This window comes from Drosophila novamexicana, unplaced genomic scaffold (assembly GCF_003285875.2).
Source record: "Drosophila novamexicana strain 15010-1031.04,08,12 unplaced genomic scaffold, DnovRS2.1 tig00001059-arrow-arrow-pilon, whole genome shotgun sequence".
NCBI classification, from domain to species: Eukaryota; Metazoa; Arthropoda; class Insecta; order Diptera; family Drosophilidae; genus Drosophila; species Drosophila novamexicana.
Genome location: NW_020824837.1, coordinates 826529 through 851645, shown reverse-complemented (window position 1 = coordinate 851645; position 25117 = coordinate 826529). Strand labels below are relative to the sequence as shown.

General features: G+C 40.4%; 1 protein-coding gene and 1 pseudogene across 2 annotated transcripts; both read right to left on the bottom strand.

Moving 5' to 3' along the window:
* Positions 1-307: 307 nt before the first annotated feature.
* On the bottom strand, positions 308-21844 carry LOC115765981. Of its 2 annotated transcripts, none has more exons than XM_030709742.1 (7): positions 21721-21844; positions 16699-17140; positions 7479-8263; positions 5132-5297; positions 2994-4741; positions 2325-2465; positions 308-2255 (listed from the first exon to the last, which is right to left on the bottom strand). In XM_030709742.1, the coding sequence occupies exons 2-7, from the start codon at positions 16778-16780 to the stop codon at positions 1395-1397; spliced, it is 3783 nt and encodes a 1260-aa protein (XP_030565602.1). In that variant the 5' UTR covers positions 16781-17140; positions 21721-21844; the 3' UTR covers positions 308-1394. The 2 variants fall into 2 exon arrangements, with proteins under 2 accessions (XP_030565602.1, XP_030565603.1); XM_030709743.1 differs by lacking the exon at positions 21721-21844 and adding an exon at positions 21547-21637.
* A 1364-nt stretch (positions 21845-23208) lies between these two features.
* LOC115765978 lies at positions 23209-24179 on the bottom strand (annotated as a pseudogene).
* Between the last annotated feature and the right edge of the window lie 938 nt (positions 24180-25117).

The following is a 25117-nucleotide window of genomic DNA, read 5'->3' as shown; positions in this document are numbered from 1 at the left end:
TAAATGAAATTACCCGGCATCGTCCGGGTTAAAAACTGAGCCATTTTTCGAATTCCCACCATGCGTCTATACATTCGCCCACATTTAACTATTAACAAATGTAATATAAAAAAAATATATATATACAAATTGCTGCTAGATTTGAACCGGCGATGTCCCGCTTGTGTGTCCGACGATAAAGTTCACCTATGTGAAATTCTCGTGGTACTCTTAACTCTTGATCTAAACTGGATCAGCTTCGTATTTCTAACAGATTAGGACAAATTTTTAAATTTATATATATATTTATATTGGATATTATTAGATAGAAATGGCATACAAATTTATATAAATATATTATATACAGTCTAGTTTTTGGCATATACATCAATAAGTACAAATGGTCAAATTTCTTATGGCTAATTTATCTTTGTATGCTTTATATATAGTATATATATAAGCAAGTGCCTAACTTGAAGCACGGTGCTAGAAATACTTGGCGTTAAAATTGTTTATTGTGCGCAAATCTTAAGCAAATTTGAAAGGTTCTTTTGAATAATTATTAATATTTGGTATGATCGTGACTTTCAAAAAATTTCAAAAATAAGTATTTTAGAAATTGCACAACGCAAATGTTCTGATTTCCTTTGCTTAAAGCTAAAATCATGATCTTTTTGTGTATTTGCGACAAGAAGCGTATACTTTTATAGGCAATTAATATTAATAAAATATACATACATTATTTTATTTTATTACTTTAAAGCTTAAGACTAGCGATTCAATTTCCAATTTTCGTCCAAAAGGCAACTAGAGCTCTTAAAAAAAATATGGCAAAAGCTTAGGAGAGTTTAAGTTCATAAATATTTCGATTGGGAAACATGCGTGTGAATATATTGGAGAGGGAACAGTGTTGTAAAATGATGAAAGTTAAAGATAAAGTTAAATAGTATTGGAATGTTAAGGCCTGCAACAAAACTCTTCTAAAATTTGAAAAATATTTAGTAAAAAATAAATAATGGAAATTTGTTGGTAATTTTCCGAGTACACTAAAATTATTGGATGCTACGGGAATTGATCCGTTGACAAAATTAAATCCCTATAAAAAATTTATGAAAATGGGTTTTGGAGAAATTGTGGAATTTTTTTTTTTTTAATATATAAAAAACACATTAAAGATGAATGAAATTATAGCAAGGATTATTTATAGCTTTTTGGCTAGATTCGATTTTAGAATCTCATAAGCTTCACACTGTAAACAGAGTATTCGAGTTAATTTTGGCAACATTATAAAGCTAATTATGATAGACATAGGATTAAAACTAATTAACAAACAATTTGAACTAAAAAACCAGGCGCTATTAGAAAATATGGTGTATGAATTTTGGGGAAAAAAGTGATTCAATTGAGGACTACCTTTAAACGGCATCCTCGGCGTGTGGCTGGGGCGTTTCGGGCTCCTTGAGATTAAGCAAGCTAGAGAAACGAAATGAGATGGTCTTGGAGAGATGCTTCTCAAAATCGCGATTATCGAGATTATCGGGTATTAGTGTGTTGTTGGTCATGTCCATGTAGGAGCGGCCACGCTTCACGGGCACCGCATACTCGGGCAGGGCTGTGGCACAGCCATTGGCCATGTTGCTGTAGCTGGGCGCACAGCTCGATTTGCGTATGTTGAGCGGAAAGCGCAAATCGTTCTCATAACGCAGAACCTGCTCCGTGGTGCGGGCCTCGATCAATGGACGCGGCAGATCGTAGCCGGGTGGGGCAACTGCTGACGTCGCTGCCGTCGGAAATTCTGTTACAGACTCCTCGCGACTATTGGCCAGATCCTGCTCGTAGCTGTTTATCTTTGGCGGCGACCACAGATGCTGCAGTGACTCCGGCTCGCCCAGCTGCTCAACGACCTCCTGGCTGGGCATGAGCGCCGCCTCATCGCTGCAGTAGATCGGATTGGATACGGCATTCGTCTCCAGCTCAATGTACTTGGCGTTGTTGCCCAGCAGCTTCTCAAACTCCGCCGCAAGGTATTTGAATGAGGGTCGCGCATTCGGCTCATCAGCCCAACAGGTGCGCACCACGGAGTAAACAGCCTCGGAGCAGTTCTCTGGACGTTCCATGCGATAGCCAGTTTTGAGCAGGGACCAGAGATTCTGTGGCGCTATGCCGGGATATGGAGAGGCGCCTAATGTAATTAGCTCCCAGCAAAGCACACCAAATGCCCAGACATCCGATTTGCTGGTGTACACATGATCCGCCAGAGATTCCGGTGCCATCCACTGGCAAAAGAGAAAGATATATAGATGTATTAGGCATGTATGGTGAAACAGCTCTTGTGGGCGACTCACCTTGACGGGCACACGATCTCTGGAGCGCTTCAAATACGCATCATCCTCGTAGACGTCGCGCGTCAGTCCAAAATCGGAGATCTTGCATATTTTGCCATCGGCGAGTAGCACATTGCGTGCAGCCAAATCGCGATGCACCAGCTAAAAAAGAGAAGTATCAGCAGGAAAGTATCAATAGCAACCCCATTCTGGACGCAATGGACTAGGCTCCTATGACCCGGACTGTTCGAAGTCCTTTAGTGAACCGCTTGGAAAAATGTCCAAGGCGCAGACCATGTGCGAAACTTAATTGGAATATCTTTCTTTTCTTAGCCGAATCTCACAGGCGCAACACACGGACAATTTACTTGTGCGCCCGACTTAGGCTAACCCAATCATAATAATCCTTCTTCCCACCAGACTTTTGGATAATCTCACCTGCTTAACCCAAGCGAATCATGCTTAGAAGCTTACCCAACCAACCTTTTCCCTTCACACTGCTTACTAACCTCAGAGTATACTAGTCGTCTGGGTAATCCTAGGTTACCCTTACCCAATGTCTAGGAGCTTAATCTTTTTTTTTAACCTACCATGCATACCCCTTATTACATTCAACCCCTTAACTTACCCAGTTCTCTATGTACTCCCACCTGCATACCCCAACCCAGTCATGTCGAAAAGTTTACCCACCTTCAGTTCGGTTAGATAGTTCATGCCCTTGCATATTTGCCAGGCAAAGGTCAGCATCATCTTGACATTGACAGGCTCGACGCCGTCGCTGAAATCGACGCCGGCGCACTCGATCTTCCGGCTGAGCCGCAGATAGCTTCGCAGCGATCCGTAGCGGGCATACTCTATAATAAGCAACGGTGCCTCCGAGGATTGCGTGCAGGCGCCCAATAGTTTGATCACATTCGGATGGGAGACCTCCTGCAGCAGCTGGAATTCCGAGAGCAGGGCCATGTACTCCACCGAATTGGCGCCCTTCTTGAGCATCTTCACGGCAACGGTGGTGACGCCGGGCAGCCCGGCTATCTGTGTGGCATAGCCCTTCAGCACCTGACCGAACTCACCCTCGCCCAGCACCGTGTCCAGCTGCAGTTGCTCGCGCGGAAACTCCCACTTGGCGTCGGCGCTCTCGAACTTGAAGCCGCTATGCAGCGGCATCAGCGGCAGATCCCCATCGCCGCCCAGTGCCTCGAGGTTGGGCGGCAGCGCCAGCTTGTTGCCCGGCGTGGCCGACTGCTTGCCCAGCTTGCGCTGCCAGAGCTTGCGCTGCGAGAGCAGCAGGCAGAGAAGCAATAGCACAAAGAGCAGTGGGCAGCTGATGACGACCAACAAGCAGGAGCGATTGCATTCCATGCCCGCCAAATGCAGTACGCCCAGCGCCAGTGCATCTTGATCCGGATCCTGCTGTTCGCTGCCCTGCACCACCTGCACGGGCGTGGCACTGACCAGCTCCGGTTCCGTTTCATTTTTGCGCTTGCGCTGGCGTCGCGTTTTTACCTCGTCCTCGTCGGGCAGCGGAGCGCAGCTGCATTTGCCATTGTCCTCGCAGAGGCACGTGCCGGAGCCGCTCAGTATGCCACGCCCATTATCATTGGTGGTGTGCGGGCCCACAATACGGGCGGCGGGCGTGCAATCCTGCGGACAAGCATGCGGATTCAGCTCCTCCAGCGCATCGCACACATGATCCGGACAGTAGCGAGCGTCCGGCACACAGGAGCCATAGTTGCGCCCAAACATGGCCGAGCTGGTGCCACGCCAGACGCACGCGCCGCCATTGGTGGCCAGGCCACAAAACTTGACGCACTGCGTCTGATACTTGACCTGGGCGCAGGTCTGCGAGCGCGACTTCAGACGCAGCTCACAATTAGCATTCGCCGGCCTGCCCTCCACCAGGTGCACGTTGATGACAAACGCATGCGGCTGCTTCTCCGCATCCAACCAGGTTACGTTCAGAAAGTAGACCGTCTCCGGTGCATGCTCCAGCGCCAGAGCATCGCGCACATAGACAATGCCCGCCGTTTCGGTCAGTCCGAAGGCGCCGCTGCGATCCTCGGCGAGGGCAAAACGCCAGCCGCGCGCTCGCAGTAGCTCCACAAAGTTATCCGGGTGTGCCACGCGATAAAAGGCGGCGGCCGCGCGATGCACAAACACATCCTTCTCGTAGTCAACGCTCAGCCGTCGCCGGCCGGCCAAATCCGTGTGCAGCAGCTCGCCGGCGCTGTCAAAGATGCGCTGCTGGCGCACACGCAACGGCAGCGCCTGCGGTCGCTCCTGGTCGCTCTCGTGCAGCTGGCTCGTGTCCACGTGCAGGCAGATGTGCGCCGTCGCCGTATTCGTTACATTTGGCGATTGAATGGTCAAATCCCGGGCCTGCATATCAAAGCAGTACGGCTCCTGGCGCAGCACTCCGTTCCGGGCAAAGCGCAGCTCTAGAGAAAAACGAGCCCGGAATTAAGTTTATTAAGGAACAGGAGCAAGGAGCTATATTCGGCACGCCGAGGATCAATTACCCTTGCAGAAACATTAATTACTGAATTGTAGATATGCCAGAAGCATAGTAAAGCTCTTGCTGAGTTTGGTTAAGAGATGGTGAAGAACGGAGAAAGTGGAGCTTGGATACTTTGAAAAACAGAAAGGTTTTCTACATAAAACTCATTTTGATCTGATTCTCCCTTTCGCGTCTTTATGATAGAGCACGTTGATGTGAACGGAATTTGTCTAATGATTGAAGTTTGATAGAACAATGAAAAATTTAAATTACCTTCTGCAAGGGCATACAAAATGGTATAGAGAGAGCGAGACTCTTTTGTTGGACTTACGGCAGCTAATGATGGTGTGCGGCCTGCCAGTGTGATCCGCCTCGTAGGCGTGACAATCGGGCTGAACCAGTCCAAGCTTATCATTAAGTATGGCATAGTTCAGATGCGCATTTGCCGCCAGCGTGTCCTTGTCCAGGTAGATGATTTTCTCGCCCACCAGCTCCTCCTGCAATGATGGAATGGAAGGGTTTTTTTTTTTCAACTGGATTAGCATTCACATTAACTGACCCGCGATAATTAAATGCTACGTGGACCGCTCCCAGTGACCTCTAGCTTGTCTCAAAGGAACTCAGCTGCTCCCGGTTAGCTTCATTAGCATTTTATCTAGTTTTTATGCACAAGGTCAGCAATTGGGGCTAAGGAAGGACTACGGTTAACACCTTGGGGAGCTGACATTTGCTGTGGGCGTACTTGGAACTGGAAAACGACCCCCTAGTGTATGGAAGCTAACCTGTTTATAAAACCATTTTGTGCTGGCAACAGCTCCTAACTGGTTTTGGGCTAAGGCACTAGAGTTGAGCCTTGAGGCCTTGAACAGGGAGAGTTATGGCAGGGCCTTAGTTGAGTTTCAGTAGGAGGTGTAAAAGCTGCTGTCTTCTCCTTTACAAATATCTGCACTTGACAATTTACCATCTACCTAATAAATTTAAAAGCTAGTTGGGCTTTGATGTCTGTATTATAAGAAGTCTTTAAGCAAGGCCTTGAGCAGGGAGAGTTAGGAAAGGGTCTTGATTGATTGAGCTCCACTCTATTCCCTTTCAATTTTCTACACCTCACCATCTACCTGTTAAACTTATCAGCTACTTGGGTTTGTAAATGAATGTCCGTTTTATAAGAAATAAGTTTGAACTTTAAGTTGAGCAATACCTAAAATTTGGGAAGGGTCTTTGTTGATTTAAATTGATGTTCCTCGAATATATACATTTCCTATTTTAGCACCTACGCGTCAAAGTTAAAAGCTAGTTGGCATTAAAGAGTACAACCTTTGAATAAGAAAGCAGTTTGAGCCCCTTGACTCTTCGACACAAATTCCAAACACCTGTCAACAATTATTTCTATTGCCGCTGGAACACACCCAACAACATCCATTGCCTGACTTCATAGTTGGCTGTTAATTTGGGCGCAAACATTAAATTAGAGAACTTTTACGCCCATATAATATTATAGCCAAGTGCTGAATACTTAATTTAAATACGAATTAAGTACAACATTTTGTAATGGCTCAACTTTGGTGACATTTTAATTTTGCACCCCGAATCCATTGAAAAATCGGGTAAACAGGGTATATTAGTTTTCGGTGAATTTGAGTAGACAGAAGGCAGCAACAACTTGTTGAGAAGGAGTGAAATATTGACAAACTATTTTAGATATAACTAAAACATTATGGGTCAAGCTTATGTATAGTATATATAGATCGAGAATATTTGTTTCTTTGGATGCCAGGTCCTAAAATTTAAAAAAAGGCAAAGCATTGTGCTTGGGTATTTACACACTTTTCTTTGTCATATTTAAGCTCGGAAAATTTCATATAGATCGGACTATAAGCACCGAAGTTAATCAACACTGCTTTTGCCATAAATAGTGTGGGGAAACGTGAGGAAATTTCAGTTTAGGGTATCCCCCAGTCGAGCACACTTAGTTGCTTCATTTTATATAGTACTTATTTTAAGGATGTTGAGCAATTACTTGCAACTAACTAACAACTAAATGACATAGTTTTGGCGTCCCGGGAATAGGCTTGGCTACGCGCTGACTCTGGCCACTTGCCCGCAACATGACAACATAATTTGAGCCTTCGGCCCGCAGCGAACTTAAAGCGTAGCAGCTTTAAGGGGCAAAACCCGACTCACTTGACACCCAGCGAGCAGTGTTGTACATTTAGCTATTTTCTAGCTAATTTTTGGATATTTTTAGAGATTTACACTTGCAGCTGCCTGCAAAGCAGTCTATTTTATTTCTGATTTAGCTACTTTTTTGGGTACTCAGGGCCGTAGAATAAGTTAGCTAATTTTAGCTATTCTGGCCTGCATTTAGCATCATTTGACAACACTGGCTGCGTGCCGCAATCATAAAAGCTGCTACAAAGTTACGCGTTTTAATGATGAGCTACGGAAATGAAGGAACGAACCAACCGCCAGACTTCCTAATGGCCAAATAATGGGAAACTGGGTTGCCCGTTGGGTGGCTTATTCTGTTTTGGGAGAGGGGAGTGGGGCGAGGGTCGCCGCTTGCGTGTCTTGCGGGCGTTTATCAAGCGCGAATTCAATAAAGCCCGCACCCAGCCCAAGCGTAGACAGCGTCCAGACGTTTGTCTGGAACTCTTCGAGCCAAACACACACACACTTACCGCCTTAAAGTAGGGCTGCTCCAGGTGGAAGTTAAAGTGCGGCTGGCGCTCCTGCAGATGGGGCCCATTGTCGTTGCGATCCAGCAACGTGATATTGTAGCTGCGCCAGAACTGGCGCTGTTCCTGCCCGGTTAGCTTCACCGTGCAGCTGACCGTGGCCAGCAGCTGGCCAGCCCGTGCCTGCAGTCCGTTCAGCTCGTCGTGATCCAGAGGCTGTTTGGTGTACAAACGATTCTGTTTGAGGGCGAAGTGTGCGCTGCCCGCCTTCAGGGCATACTCGACGGCGCGATGCGGACACAGATATTTGGCGGCGCGCGAATTTAGCGCACCAATCAGCACGGGCTCAAAGCTGTGCCGGCTCTGCGACGTGGTCTCGGCAATGGTATAGTGCGCGCCCGTCCAGAAGCATATGTGCTCCAGCTCCGCGCAGTAATCGGTTAGGGATTGCGGCAGCAGTTCCAGTGTCAGATGCGCCACCTGCTGCAACAGCTGCTGCTGCTCCGCGGAGGACTCCTCCTGGTGGCGCGGAAAGGCGGTCAGCACATATTTAACGCTTTCGTTGATCATACTATAATCGGTGCGCATGTACACCTCACCGGAGCTGGCATTGATGCGCAGCAGCGGATTCTCCTCTAGATTGTATATATACTCCGACGCCGGCTGATTGTTGTCCATGCGCAACACTTGAAACTGGGCCAGCGGTATCTTCGAGAATATGCTCTCCGACTCCTCATTGATGGGCAGCTTGAATTTCACGGACGTGGTGGGAAAATAAACATCCAGAGCTGCAAGGGGGAAACGAAAAACAAGAATTCAATCAATGGCAAAATTATACACTTGGAGAATAAGGCTATAACCCATTCTAGATGGAATAGTTAGAATGATTTCTTTTCATTGAATTATGCTTCGTAAAAAATTCCAAATTCTTAGTTCAAGAATTTCGTGCTCGAATCAAGTGTGAAATCATTTAAGAGTGCACAATCTCTTAGATATAATATTATGTTCAAGGAATTCTGGACTTAAAATAAGTTCACAATATTTCTCTGAGTGCACTAATTCCTCTGATTGTGGCAAACAAATGGCCCAAAGTGTGGCGTCCACAAGTGGAATTTAAGTAAGAGTCGCCTGTCCGAAAAGCCACCCCGCCCCCTCCAGACAACAACAACAACAAGTGCAGTCAACCCCTGCTTTATTTGTGCTGGCTTCACCCTAATACTCAAATCAAGAGATTCGAGTATTTACCCATTATTCTCATCAACAAACTCATAAAAATTATGAATGTAGTTTATTAAGCTCGCATTGACCTCAATAAGAAGACGTCCAAATGCGGGGGATGGCTTTAAATCCCAGCCCAATTCATGCGTACAACACGGCGTATGCGTAATTTGATAAGATTTTTCCTGCTAATGACGCCCCTAGTTGTTGTTGTTGCTGTTGTTATTGGGTCGTGTGCTTGCATACGCTCATGTCCAATACAAGCCATAAATAAATATAATACAGATATTAGTTATTAGCATATGGGTTATCAAAACCTACCCACACAATCCCCCATCCCCCGCCCTCGCCTAACTGAAGTATCCGCGTCATCGCGTATTGATTTTGTGATAAGCAACAAAAAACAAACATTATAGAAAAAAAATGAACACTGTTTTGTTAGCGGAAAAATACAATTGAATGCATAATTGGTAGCAAAGGTTTTCTACGAATATAATTAGAACAATTTACGGGGTGAAAATAGTAAGTGGTTAAATGGGTGCATGCCCGGAAAATGGGGGTTAGTTTGGGAATTTCTGTAGCCCAATCAGAGCAGGAGCGTGAAAATTTGTAATGGAATTTAGCTGGAAATGGGGAAAACTTTGCAAAGAAAATAAAAGAAGAGGAGTTCTAGAAATGTAATAAAAAATAAAGCAGTTCGGACTTGAAACTTCGCCCATCTAATCTCTGCCGAAAGTGCCAAAAACCTATCAAAAAGTTTAATACAACCTTTCAATGTGAATTTATAGGGTATAGACACACAAAGTTTCCTCTCTTAATAATAAGTTTTTCTTTCAATTAGATTCCAGTATTGTCTAACCACAAAAGAACTTGAAAGTGTTGGTAAATGTCGCAAAATATAGTAAAATTTACGAAACATTAGTTTCAGGAGGGTTTAAAGAAATGAAAAACTAATTTAAAGAACACAAGTTACATTAGATAAGATTAGAAATTAAATATGGGTAATACTCAAATATTCTTATAAGAAACCTTCAGAGTTTTTTGAGCAACCTACCATAAAGAGTTGAATCTTTCAGTCTCGAAATTGCTGACTGAAGTGAAGAAGGTTATCCACATTTTAAGTCCATCAGTTAAGATCATATCCAACTATGTTTTATAAAAACTATGTTTAATATTCGACTTTTCTATGTATCCCTTGACTTAAGATCATATTCAACAAGTCTTATGCTTAGCTATGTTTCATAGTCAACTATATATTATTTGGATTGATAATTTATTGCAAAACTAGTTTCAGGGCATATCGTGACCTCCTTTTTAAAAAACTTCCATTCCCACGCAAACTCCATAAATATTAAAAGTATAGGAAAACTCTCAAGTACTTAATATATTTGCAGTTCATTTAGTTCTTAGTCAAGGAGCAGGCACTTTATCATGTTCCAACTGGTCGCTTGGTCTCATAAACAGAACTGGCGCCGCCTTATCCCAAGCAATTGGTATTATGTCCACAAATCCCACCCAACTAAGCATAATTCCCCTCGAGCACACACGCATATATATATTTGATTGACAGTATTAATATTTCGTGACTGGATTGTGTTCCGTTTAAAGAGCGCCAAGGACGCGAACAGGACTAGAAACCGGATGAGGGTGGCCTGACGCCATTCTTGGGACGTAATGCCCTTCGCACATCCCGCTCAAAGCATTTAAAATGTCATTATAAATGCGTGTCTGTGAGTTGTCGCACGGCTCCAACATATCATCTACATATTTTATCAGCATATTTCGCATGCCTGAGCGTCAGCAATTGTAATGAAATGGTTCATAATTCATAATACTCATACTCGAACATACTCATTCGCACTCATTCGTTTGAGCATGAGTACTTGTGAGTATATAAGTAAATTTCGCTGATTTCCTGCATCATCTTTGCTTTGGCAGCTATGTCTACATTTGGTTGCCTCTTTTTTATACCCTTCAAGAGGGTCTTTTGATTTTGTTATTAAGTAAATCAGGCATATATATATATATATAGATATTCTTAACTAACTTAATCAATAGCCGAGTCAATATACCAACATCTGTTGTTCTGCGTTATCTATTAACTTGAAAGAAAACAATCAGATGTATCCATAATTTTCTAATTGGAAGTACATTTGTCCCCTATTCTAATAGTATATGACTATCATATCATAACAATCCCTCTACAATACACTATCCCCAATGTGTAATCTCTCGATTGTAAAGTAAACCCATGGAAAGATTCATCTTTTAGTTAGATATGTCCAAAACGCTTGTATGACTGTCCACTATATCATGGCACTTTGAATTTAGCAATTCTCATATACTCATCTTGGCAAGGGTATTTAATCTTCGACAAACATATGATAACTATTTCTGTTGCCCATAAATATGACAGGTATTTAGTTAGCAGGCATTTTGTACATCCAATTAGCAACAGTTTCTTGTTTGCATTGCTCTCGAAATGGTTTGTTTATGGTTATATAGAAAATGACTGTGGCAGTTATGGAAACTTTTGTGGCGCTGCAGGTTGCCAATTTGATTAAAAAAAAGCAAATTAAACGGAAGTGCAAAGAAAGGCATTCACGAAAAACTGCGAGAAAATAAGTTTACAATTTATTGTAACTATATGGCGGGATATGTTGATATATAATATTTCTCATCCATGCAGAACATTCTTCTAGAAAAGTATTAGTTCATTTTGTTGGATTTTGTAAAAATCTATAGATAAAAGTTCCATATAAGTTCCATGATTTTTCTACACACTGCGTTCTATAATGCGAGCCAACGTTAGAACCACTTGGGAATTACAATTCAACAAGTTCTTCGAACTAATTGCTGGACAACTCCCCAGGACTCATTTGCCACTTTTCTCCTTAAATACAACATAATTGTACTTAAGATACTTTATAATCCAACTGATTACCTCAATATAATCAGCTTAAAATAATAAAAATCACCGGCAAAGTGTGGCACAATCAGCCAAAACCGACTTTAATCCTTAAATGCAACTTGAGCTTCGCTTAAAAATCTCGCTACGAATCGCTATCTAACCCTGGGGAGGTGTCACAAACGCGAGCCAAAAGTCAACAGCCATTAAATAGTGGTAGAAAAAAAGAAAAACCGGACTATCTATCAGCAAGGACAATTAAAAGGAACGAATGGCGCATTAAAAAGTCAACCGACTTTGGCCAAGAGGAGCGAGTTTTGGGGGTGGATGATTGGACACGCTAATGACAGCAGAGTCAACAGCAGCAGTTGGCCATTACGACGGCTCGTACCTGAACTTGGCCACAACGAGCACGGAAGCGTAGGGGAAAGGGAGTGCGGGGGGGGGGGGGTGGTTGGTTCCTGGTAACTGGAGACTAAAAACTGTAATTGAGGCGCGGCCCGATGTCAACTAGTTTCGACTTAACTAATTAATCTGCACAAATTAATTGACTTTGCATCGAATTAGGTCGTTCAGTTGTTTGCCTCGTTTGTTTGTTGTCCTTTTTTGTTTTTGTACCTTTTTTACGCGCTTTTTTCCGCCTTCCCCCCTGGGTGCGTTGTCCTTTCTGCCGTGAGTCATTTGCGAGCGAAATTTCCACACAGCATCCGGACATTAGTTTTTATTTTCATATATATTTTTTGTAGCTCGGTTTTTCCTCGCTTTTGCCGTCTGTGTAATGAAAACTTTATCTTTGTCACAGTTGTTTTTCTGTCTGCGTGTGTGTCAAATGTTTTTTCCACCCATTGTGTTCTTTTTTAATACCCTGTAGCAAATGTCTCAATAGGGTATACTGGTTGCTGTTTGTGACACACAGAAGCTGGAAGCTGTGTTTCGATAAGCAGCCGAGTCGAGCTGGCCATGAATGTCTCTCAATCTGTCTGATCCCACAGAATAGGAAATCGATAGATTTAGCATTTTAGTCCAATTTTTTCCACTTATCTCAGAGAGTCTAAGAGCTGGAGTATGTAGTATTAAGTATGTTGTTTCTCGAGTAGCTTACACAGATGAGCCCCACTTTCTTTTTGGATATCTCAAACTCTCTGGAACAAAAGGCCAAGGGAAGTAGAAGTAGAAAACAGTTTGAATGCCTGCTACCTCAACTCTCAGCTGGTTAGAGGGTATCTCCTAGTCGAGCACTCATTTTTTCTTTTCATATTTTTCATTACTCATACGAACCCTGCAACTCGAACTGGAGAGTCTTTGTTACTTGTGTTTAGCTTGGCATTCAGAACTTCTGCTATTGGCTTAGGCTTTGGCTTTGGCCTCTTCTGTTGGTTGATTGTCTTTTGGCTTCGGTTCTTGCCACATTATGAAATTCGTTTCGTTTGTCTCAGCACACTTTCACTCCATCTGTACTTATAATAACTTTATGTTTGTGGTGTGTCATCCAATTGCTGGGCTTGTTTCCTGCGTTCCTCCTTTGTCTGTCTGTCAGGACAAATTGAATATCAAATAAGCAGACCGTGAACAATCGAATCGATTGTTGCCGAGTTCTCCACTTGACAAATGTTGAATGATTGTATTTATATTATTATTTTTTATAAATATTTATACAATTATTTTATGAGAAATTGTTGCTGGTTCGGCTTACAATGTGAATCAACTCGCAGCTTTAAGGCTCGCTTGGTTAAAAAGTTCTTCCTTTTTTATTTGAGGAAACATTGTGTAATGTATGTTATTTATATGCCCCAGTAGCTACTCTTGTAGGGTATACGCATTTAATTGATCTGCTTATCGCCCTGGAGTCGCATTTGTCGCTTTTCCGCCAGTTTCCACTTTGAAGTGTCGCATTGAGAGCTGGACAGGCGATGAAAAAGGGAAAACAACATCCACTTTGAGTGCGCGGCATTTGCAAATGAACTTGAAAGACTTTGTCTATTCACACTATTCAGTATTCCGTATTCCGTATTCAGCATTTAGTATGCGCGAAATGAATAACTATTCACACACGCAAACACAGCTGACGCTTTGAATAGGAGCACACACATATTACATATTGCTCCTAAAAGGTGATCGATGGGCTTGCCCCTCTCTAATTGTTAACTGTCACCAAAGAGCTGAGCATATTTGTCATAGTCAACGGACGAGTTATGGCGACTAATTAATGGAGCCTACAATTAGTTGAAATCGTGTTTATCTAACAGAGCGGCTTGCTAGAGCAATTAATTAGAAATGTTACTCTTAAAACTGGACGTGTAACTATTCAGATGACGTGCGCTGTGGCTGTTAATACAAATTTATATTCCACACAGGAGCAACAAACTGAATGCAGCGCATTATAAATGGAAATCTCAGAAGAAAACAAAAACACAGTCTGCAGCCAGACTCTGTTAATGCATTTGTTATGGGGCGTATCTGGGTGCGACAGACAGATCTCATAATTGTGCTCGTGTTTTTTATTGTTTTTTGACAATCTCTACATCAATTTATTGCTAGGCAAGAGAGGCCTTGAGTGTTTGGCTTGACAAGTTACTTTGGCTATCTTATTATCATATTTGGGATAGCTTGCAATATTACAAAAACCGAAACAAAAAACATTAAAAATTCACACACAATCGTGGAAACTGGGTGGAAATATGTTATTCATATGAAAGTTGATCGTGTTTTATCCGATTATAATTCTTTTGTATTGCTTGGACTTTAGAATAGCAGCTTTTTTCCAACATATGTATGTCTGCAGATATTTTTGTAAGGACCAAATAAATCGATGCGATTTCACTTGTATCAGAAAATTCACTTACACATTCGGAATATATGTGAAATTTAAATACATAGCAATGGGCCATAATATTTTATATTATTTTGTTATATTTATATTAAATTCAGTTATCATATTAGCTTTTTGATATAAGACGGCAAATATGTGTTAATTCACTTCCACAATCGGAATATAAGTGAAAAATAAATACATAGAAATAGGCAAAGTCTGAGGTAGTTTTATATAATTTAAATGTAGTTAATCTATTAATTAACTAGTGGCAAGCCTGCAAGCCGGACTTGAATCCGTAGATTCACTTTTCCCATGAACAGAGTTCACGACTCGAAGCTTAAGACGAGCTACTCATTGAAACCGTGAATCTTTTGTTAGTTTTTCAGGCTTTACTTGAATTCGTGTTCGATCTACAGATTTTCAGTTCGTGTCATGTTATAAAAAACACGTGCGCAGCTCCGATGACAGGCTAGACAAAAAAAAAAATACCAAACAATTATAACAATTTAATCAAAGCCGTGAGACAGCTCCAAGCGGGTGCAGGAAGGGGACGGGGCTGCAGGCGAGGGGCGCTTAAATGGCGGGGCAGATGCCGGGCCAAGTGCCAAGCGTCCACGGCCACTTAAATGCGAAAAAAGCTGTGAGCAAAATAAACGAAGTTAAATGGTGACGGGGCCAGGGGGGGATGGGATGGGGGGCTGGGTTACAACACACACCTATTGACTTAATTGATTTCGTATAAATTCATTTTTTGTTGCTTCTCTTATACATTAACTATTTCGTTTTGGCAAGCAGCTGTTGGGCATTTCGACACCTTTGACCCGTCGATTGGAAGCGGGCAGAGAGAGCGGGAGACGGCGTCGACGGGCGGGCCCTGTGCCCAGTCACGACGCAGTGCGTTCAACTTGGCTGCAAGTGCAAATAGCAGCGAGCTGAGCGAGTCAATATGTGGCAGAGATAAAGACAGCAGCATGGAGGGGTTGACTGAGGTCAGCTGTCCAATGCTTCCAACCCTCAAGGTAGCACAAAAAATTTGTTATGTGTCTGTGTGTTGAAATTAATTTGGGTGTGTTCATAATACACACACACGCACACCCACGTCAGCTGGACTGCCAGCACCCGGCCATGCCCACAATATCGTTTACTCACATGTCAAAACTGTCCGTCAAATCGAAGGATTCACACCTGTGAGGGGCGACCCATAAAAAATGGTATAAAAATAGATGCGGAACCTTTGAGCATACCATTAGGCTGCATATAAAAAAAGCCATCGGGGAAAGGCGGTGCCTCTCAGGTAACTCGATTTAACGATTATCTGCATCGGCAATTGCATTCCCACGCTGCGTAACTGTGAGATTTGATTTGCTCGTCGACTAATTTTGTGTAATTGGCTTTTTTTTATGATCGTCCGCACTTGAGCGTGCGTGCGCTGGGGGCGGGGAACTGGGGGCGTGTGCGGTATCATTGATTGCTTCGCGGATGCATTGAATCGATTTAACTGTAGATAAGTGCATTGGCTTGTTATGCGTTGCACTGCATCAATTCCATTTCATTTATGCCTAATAAAGATTGTATCTTGTATCTTCTTCGATAAGTGAGGAGTTCGATATCGATCATTTGCATATATCGTAAATTCTTCTTATCGTTCACATATTACTCTATTCTTCTCCTCTTTTCTCTCTTTCCCCCCCTCTCTCTACCTTTATTTCCTTTTTGATATCGATCATTTACATATATTGTAGTTTCTATCTATCGTGCACGTGTTTACTCTATTCCCCTCTCCTTTACTCTCTCTCTCTCCTTCTCTCTATTCCTCTTGCCTTACCTTTCTTTTTTGACATTGACTATTTACATATATCATAAATTCTTTTTATCGTTTAAACTGCTCTCTTTTCTCCTCTCATTTTCTATCTCCCTTACTCTATCTTGATATCTCGCTCTCTCTCTCTATCTTCCTTTCTTTCTATTTGCTCTATATTCGGATCTAATCACCAAAAAAGCCCAGCAATTGCTCTAAGCACTTACATATATCTCAAACAAATTGCCTCCTTCTCCCTCCTACTTAACGTTTATTGATACATTTGTAGCTTTAAAATTCGCTTCAAGAAATGTGGCAGAGCGAATGCCCAATATGTCGTCGGTTTCACAAGTCTCTTATCTATTAAATATTTACATTTAATTGTTGACATTTGCATGCGACGATCAAACATTTGTATTCCAATTACGAAAAGACAAAAACAAACTCACACACAGTCAATTGGTATGTCTATCTCTGTCGCACTTACCCAAACAGATGTGCAGCCTCAGCACAACAATGGCAGCCAGAATAACGGTACTCCCAACGCCGCTGCTGCACTTGAACGCCATTTTATCTGCTGCTGCTGCTGCTGCTGCTGCGCTGCTTACCTTCGCGCAGCTCTGCAAAGAAGTTGTTCGCAGTCGCAGCTTTGTTCTTATCGTGTTGTTGTTGTTGTTGCTCTTGTTGTTATTTATGTTTTGAATTCTTCTTCGTCTGGCTCTGCGTTTTATGTTTGTCCAGCCACTTGGCAAATTGTTTGCTCTGTTTTATAATTGTAACTGTTAATTCTCTTGACAATTATCTTCTTCTCGCGCACTTTTTTCACGCACTTTTCACATTGTGTCTGTGTGTGTGTGTGTTTGTATGCTTGTGTGCGTGTTCTTTGATGTTTTTCACGTTCCACTCATTTAATTACTTTTGATCACAAACTGATAAAAGACACATTTATTAATTAATGTGCAAAAAGAGACAACAACAAAAACTACGCGATAAAAAAATCAACAAAACAGCAAATAACAAAAACTATGAAACAAGTGCTCGACTTTAGGTTACCCTGTAGGTAAATCAATAACAAACTTCGTTTGAATATCGCAATTATTTGGAATTTAAATTAAATAACGAGCTGCACGCTAGTAGACACTCTGTAATTGAGTCTAAGGTGAGATAAGGTATATTGTTGTCACTAGTTGAATTTTGTTTTAAATTTAATGTACTTAGGGTATATAAGAAGCCGCATACCAAATTTTCTAGCTTTAGCTCTGATAGTCTCTGAAGTCTGTGTATTTGCTCAGATGTGAATAATACTTTGATGTTGATAAGGAATATTTTCTATATATTTAATTTGCGTACAATTTACTGTTATACCCAAATGTTTTCTCCTACCAGCATACCCCTTTCCAAGCACTTTACAGCGTATCCAAATATTTAATAATAACTGACAAAATTACACCACAATTCTCCAACAATTTTCGACAGCTTTTGTTATTAGTTTTTTTTTTTTTTAATTTTTATTGATAGCAGCACCCACGAGTCGTAACCCCCCTCTACGCCCCTCGCTACGCTGGCGCCCGTTCCTCAATTCAATTTATCATAGACTTAAGGCCGCGCAAAGTTCCACAAGTTCTCAAGGGACTTTGCCTACAATTTCTGATTATTGCAATTAAAGAATGGGCATTAATTTTTTGTTATTTTTAATTTCGTTTCCTTTGTGTATTACAATATTTTTAGATTAATTTCTATGTTATAAATCGTACTTTGCTATTTTTGGCAAATCGATTTAACACTCGTTTCGTATTTATATGGGCCTTGCTGGGTCTTAACTCAGACCAAGTCCGGCCAAGCCCCTGGTTATAGTCCACGCAAATTTTGCCAACTCATTGAACAAACACAATTTTGGCACATTTAATTGATCTTTAAATTGAAAAACACTTTTTCGGCTACGCTTTAAGATAGTTTTATAATTTTGTTATGAAATGTGTTACGCAACAGATAGCTAAGAATTTAGTAAAGTAAACAGATTCTTGATCAAGATGGTGGGCTGAGTATATATCGTATATACATCCATATATTCTATTTCCATATCCATCTATGCCTATCTGAACTAAGCTTTAAGTGCAGCTCTTTAGGTGAAACTTGGTACACATGATTCTCCTGGTTGCTTGTAGTATATAGCTCGGCGTTAGTCGGATCGGATCACTATATGATATATTTTGATGGATTTTGTTTTTTGTGGATTTTGCTTTAAAACTCAAGCGTAAGCTTTGAATATATCAGACAATATCTATATAATATAGTTGGGATTGGTCAAACATGAGTTTTTTAATAACAATATTACGATTAAACGAATAATAGTTGACTATTACAATGCTTAGAAGATTTTATGAGTATATTATTTTGTGCTATAATCTAATAAAAAAGTATGTATTAAACAGTTAGGATCGGTCAAGAATTCCCCTTTGAAACCCCAGTTAGGAAATTGAGTTGATAATAAGCCGATTAAATAACTCTCAGATAGAAAGGGTATTAAAGCTTCGGCGCAGCTGTGCATCAATTGTTCTCATTAAATTAATCGTGCACATAATTGTTCAGACAACTTAAAAGATAATTTTTTGGACAGCTTAAAAAGTAACAAATTCTTTGGCTCCGATTCGAACGGGATGTGCAGCTCACGAGTCAGGTTTGAAGTGGGTTTCTTTAAAAGCTTTGGAGCTGGGGCAAGTGGAAGTGCTTTTGAGCTATTCAAAGCAGGTGTGATAATAAAAGAAATATGTTAAAAAAGAAGCCTGGGGGAAGGGAACTGGCATTGGGCCATGTGCAGATAGCAAAGCATAATTCAAAAGAGGCTCAAAGTCAAACAACATGATAAGCGACTGCATGAATTGACAGAATGATAAACTGACAGCCAGACTGACTAGCTGACTAGCTGACTATCTGACTAGCTGGCTGCGTCTATGCTAAGCACTTCAACTTCAGCTGGAGCCACTTTAAAGTTCAACACATTTGACACACTGAGCAGCGCCAACGACTGACACAAAGCCGGCTTCCAAGCCCGCACTTGCCAATTTGTGAGTGGACTTCAACTCCCGACTCCGACTGGCTTTTGTTAACTGCCAATTGGCGGCTCGCAGCTGCCAGCTGCCAGTTGGTAGTTGTTACTTTTATATATATGTACATGTGTATATTTCTTTTTCGGTTTCCAATTAAAGGTTAGATATAAGCAGCGAGACGCGACGCGACGCGACGCGACGCGATTATTTTTTTAAGGTGCGTCCTGTTGCGCCCGAAAAAGGCAGCGCCATAAACATGAAATGTTCATCCGACAAGCGGCAAAGAAACCACCGACAACCGACGCTGGCCAAAGCCAAAGTACAACTGTTTCAACTTTGAATACTTATCCAAGAGTTTCTCGCTTCCCAGCAGCGTTGTTGCCGCTGTCGTTTGTTTTGTTTCTATCGCAGACAATTCGCCGACTTTTGTCGCAACAAAACAGAACAAAAATTAAAGAAAATATGTTTGTTATGCTTTCTGAAAGCTCGAGAATCTTAGTGACTGCTTCAAATGTTTAAACTGCCATTAAGAATATACCCTGCTTTAAAAATATGCCGAAAGTGTATATTGTTACAGCTTGGAAGAAGAAACCTTAATCCTGGTCTAACTGTCCTCATCAAGCTGAAGATCTCTTGGTAAATAAGTGCCAAGGTCTACAAATTTTGGTATGCAGTCTCCTATATGCTATACTCTAAATTAAATTTTATTTCTAGCCTTAAATAATTCAGAGAGTATTAAATGCAATGATAAACATTAATTTATAAAACTCAGAAGCCTTAAAAGGCATTTTTCGTAATTTCTCTAGAAAATAGAAACGTATTTATAATTTTCATGATTTTAATAATCAAAGTCAACAAATTTCCTATCACTTTCAATGCTTAGAAACTTTAGACTAAGCCTTATCAAATTAGTTTGAGATCTTGGTATATTTGCTCTTGAAATTTTAAATACACATATTAATTTTGTTTTTCACAATATTATTTTGAGATTTAAGTATACTTGGTATTTGATAAAAATACAAATAAATAAAAAGTTTTACTCGACTTTTTCACAATTTTATATTGAAATTTTGGTATACTTGATATTACAGTTCTTAGTATATATATTATATTTATTCAAATATTAATTTAAAAACTCTTTCATAATATCAGCATATATATTATGAAAACACTACCTGTAACAGGGTATCTCCAAGTCGAGAGCACTTAACAAAAACAACTATTTTTGGTTTCCAGGAAAAAGGGTTTGGGCATGTTAAATATTTGGCGTGCACCTGGGCGTATGCGTAATATTTCAGACCAACAGCAGACAGGCATTAATCAATTCTTTGTTTAAGAGTTAATTGATTAATTGATTTGCATAGAATTTTGCAGCATGCATCGTTGACTCTAGCTCACTTTAAAGCGATTTGTATTACAAATTTGCAAATAGATTGCAATATGCAAATTAGCCGAGATAAATTGTCATGTTAAGTCATTTATCAAGTGTCACGCGGCAATATAATTATAGTATTGAACCATTTGCACATAGCTGAATGGCAGCTAATGAGCATCTGTTTAAAATAGTAACTATGATTTCGAAAAGGCTCCTAATGCAATTAGTTTTTGTTTACGTACAACATACTCATTTAATTTAAATACTTTGTCACTTAATCTTTAAGTGGCATTTTTATGCGTTGCCAGCAGTAGGTCAAGTAAATCTGTCTGTCACAACAATAAATTCTAATTAATTTTAGAAAATATTAATTATAAACATTTTATTTTTTTTAATATTTTATTAATTTTTTTTTTTTTATTTTATTATATTTTATATACAATTTATTATAAATTTATATTTTTAATTGTTAAGTTTATTAATTTCAAAAGTGTTCAAAGGCAAAAAGTTGTTAGAATCGGAGAATTCTGATAAACAAGCTAACACATCTACATTTAAACTCCCCTTCCAAGCCTTTTTCTAAAAACTTTCAAAAGTAAAAACAATTTTAAAAAATGTTTCATAAAAAACATTTGATATTTTAAAACATAAGATTGACACTTTCAAACAGCAAAAGTCTCTGCTGCATTAATATTCCTTTTAATATTCCTTTTTTGAATATATATATTAAACATATTAAGCTTCTAGTTTGTGCACATATTGGCACAAAATTTTCCAATTAGTTTTTTAAACAAATTACGAGCAATATTATTTTTATTATTTTTACATTTAAACATGAGCTTGACTGCAGTTTTTTCTTTTTTTTTTTTTTTGTTATTTATGTGTCTTTTGTTATTAACAGAAAAGTGCTCACACTTGTTATCAACGGCAAATATCCACAAATATGCAATAAATATGTCTGTTATTTAGCGACAAAACTGAAAGGCTTTAATTTATGGCCTGCAGCTGCAAAAAGCTCCTTATTGCAACATTTATGCGCCGTGTTTTTATTTTTGTTTATTATTATTTTTTTTTTTTTTAGTTTTACTTTGTGGTTAATTAGCGCGATTTTTGAAGTCGGAAAAGCGCTGCTCGTGGCCACGTTAACAATCGCGTTTAGCTGCCATGGAACCGCTTTCCATGCGCTTCGTTTTACCAATGAAACTGAAACCGGCAGCGAGGCAACTGAAAAGCCGCAAACCCACAAAATCACACAGAAAACTTTTTCGTCGTCGTTGTGAACGTTGTCGTCGGTTGTCATCGTTCGCTGGGTGTGCTATGTGCTGTGCGTGTGTGTGTGCTGTGTGTGTGTCCATTTTCATCGCATAAAAACACCCTTGCAGCATGCTCCCCTCGGCTCACCCTGTTGCTGCTGCTGCTGCTGCGCTCTGTTTGCTTATCAACGGGGTAATCCTTATCCCAGCGCGCACTGATAGCCAATATATTAGTTTGAATACGAGCATGAGATAATCAAGTTGATTATATTTCATCTTGCATCCCTCTCACTCTCACTCTCGCTCTCGCACTCTCTGGCATGATTGCATCTGTCCAGTGTTGCCAGCTGACGCTTTAAAGAAAGTGTTAGAAAGTGCTAAAAATAGCTGAATTGGTTAACTAATGTCATAAAATAGCTAATATAAATTTCAAACTTCAATACTTTCCCGCTGACTACCTCTAAAGATAGCCAACTTTAGCTGGAATAAAGCTGAATTGACAGCACTGGAGCTGCAGCCCGAAACATGATCTCATCCCTCGCACTTTTCATATCTGTGAAACGCACTCTGCACATAGACAAATAGACATACGGTACATTTTGGGCATACGTTGGGCAAGGGTTTGGGCTTCTTATCTCTTGGCCGTTTAATATGGGTTCGCATCTTGTCTATTTGCCAAACATTCATATGGAAGTTGCTCACTGGTGCTACCAGCGGATTAAGATTAAGCACTTACCTTATCTTTATGAAAAGCCACAGAAGTAAAATTAATTATTGAGGATTCTAATATCTAACTTTGCTGCCCAATTTAATGGCATCAAATTTCCAGCTATTAAGCTACATATCAAATTATGCGATTATTATCATTAAAACCAGGATTAATAATTATCGATTTTTTTCGATTGCTTGGAAACGGGGCAAGTTATCGATTGTCGGAAGCAAACTAATACTGCGAGGGCACTAGAACGACCTACGATTCAAGTCTCTAGCTCTTATAGGACATAGCTAGATCGCCTCGGCTACAGTTGCTAATCAATTTAAATAATATATATGAATTTCAGCAGTGCCTACTTGAATTCTTGAGAATCGAGGAGGAGAGCACTTGGTAGAAATTCGTTTGATTTAAATTCGCAGCACAGCGACAATTAAGCTTGGTCTGCGTTCGGGGTTAGAAAATAAACATGCAAATGCACACATACATGCGTGCATACAATAACACCCACACATACACACACACAATTATACATACATTTCATTCATTCGAGATAATTTCTTAAAATATAGAATGGAATAAAGGAAAACACGCAAGCAATTTCATTTTCTATTGAGTTATTTGGTGTATTGTAACTGGGTGGGGGGAATTGTAGGTGTATCTTGTGTACGTAATTGTTACATAGTTTATTGAGCCTCAGATTGAGATTACAGGTACATTTATAATTCCAATTGTCCGGAAGCACTAGCTCTTAAAACTATAAATGCATGAACAATCAAAACCTAACCTCAATGATGGTTTGTTTGTTTCTTGGTTTGTTTGTTTGTCTTTTTTTAATGTTGTATGGTTTATATATGTAAATGTATGTATGTTATTCAGTTCCGATATGGTCCAGGTGCAGTACAAGTTTGTCCGGTTAGTGGCATTCTTTATTTTGGTGCCTCCCCATCTAGCAGGTGCAGGCGGGACAAACGGGCTTGTCCCCCTCGATGGTGAAGGTCTGTGATGTGATCGGATTTTCGCAGCGATTGCAACGGAAGCAATCACGATGCCATTTGGCGTTCATGGCAACGATGGCGCTATCTGTGATTGGCTTCTCGCATTTGGCACAGCGTACGGCAAACATATCCTCGTAGTCCTGCTTGCAATAGGCCTTGCCGTCCCGCTCATAGAATGGGCGATTCGACAAGGGCTTCTTGCAGGCGCCATCGCACACAAAACAGCTCTCGTGCCAATTTTCGCCCATAGCGCATATGGTGCGCTCCAGGATGGGCTTCTTGCAGGCGGCACAGGTGCTCGTATAGCGTTCGACAAAGCAATCGCTGCACACGGGCTCACCGTCCTGTATATTAAAGGTGGCATCCTCGATCTGTTTGTCGCAATGGCGGCACAGGAAATGCTCCGGATGCCAGGTCTTGCCCAAAGCCGTTATAACGCGCTTTGTGATCGTCTCATTGCACTTGTGGCAAACGATATTCTTGTCCTTCTCACTCATCCTTGCGGTGGCAACTACTACTGCTGCTGCTGCTGCTATCGAAGCTACGATTTTCGATTATTATCGATAACTATGGCACGCGCACAGACACACACAGACACACGCACAGTTGCTCTAAAAAAATACACACGCGCGCGCACACACACGTACAGGAATGGGCCTACTAATTATATCGGTCAAGGAAAAACGTTCTATTCTTTTTTTTCGCAATTTTGACTTTTTTTTTAATATATATTTATATATATATATATGAATTCGGAAAACGGAACAAAGAAAAACGTGTTAATTTTGTGAGACTCAAAAACTAAATGAGATTTTATTGCTGATACGCTCAGTGCTCCGCTTGACAACAGTCTGAGAAAAAGGCACAGCCTATTCGGATCGATAAAACAATATGTTATGTGCTTTATCATAACAAGGTTGCTTTGCATATTACAAAATGATCCTCGTTTTTGAAACATAAACATAATTTTCACATAAAATCGTAAAAGCCTGGAGTTACTTTTAACAAAATGACGCAATATGTTTACTTATTAGAATTTTGCCAAAAAAAAAAAAGAAGGGTATTCAGAAGCTGGGCCTATGAAGTAGGCATCTTTTATCTTATAAAACGTAAATATTCTTGATTAGCATTAAAACTCAAGTCAATGCTAGCCAAGTTTCTATATGCCATAAGTATTTCCAGTTTATCTAAAATCGATAAATATCGATCTCTCATTATTGAGCATATCTGGAATATTAGAAGCAATAAGTTTCTCATGTAGGCTTTTGAGAACCTCTTTTTTTTGTAGTCAGAACAAATTCGAATTGATTGGGCTTTGCATAAATTTCAAGTTTATAAAAAAGCAGAAATCGGATTCAACCTGGTTTTGCTTAGAAACAAAAAACTATTTTAATGTTTTAAATTATTTTAAAATAATTAAACGAATACGATAAATATAATTCCCTTGCAATCTAATAAAGCCCGAAATTTCAAAATTTTCGGTGTCATTCGAATAAAATGCACAAAATGAACGCATCCTTC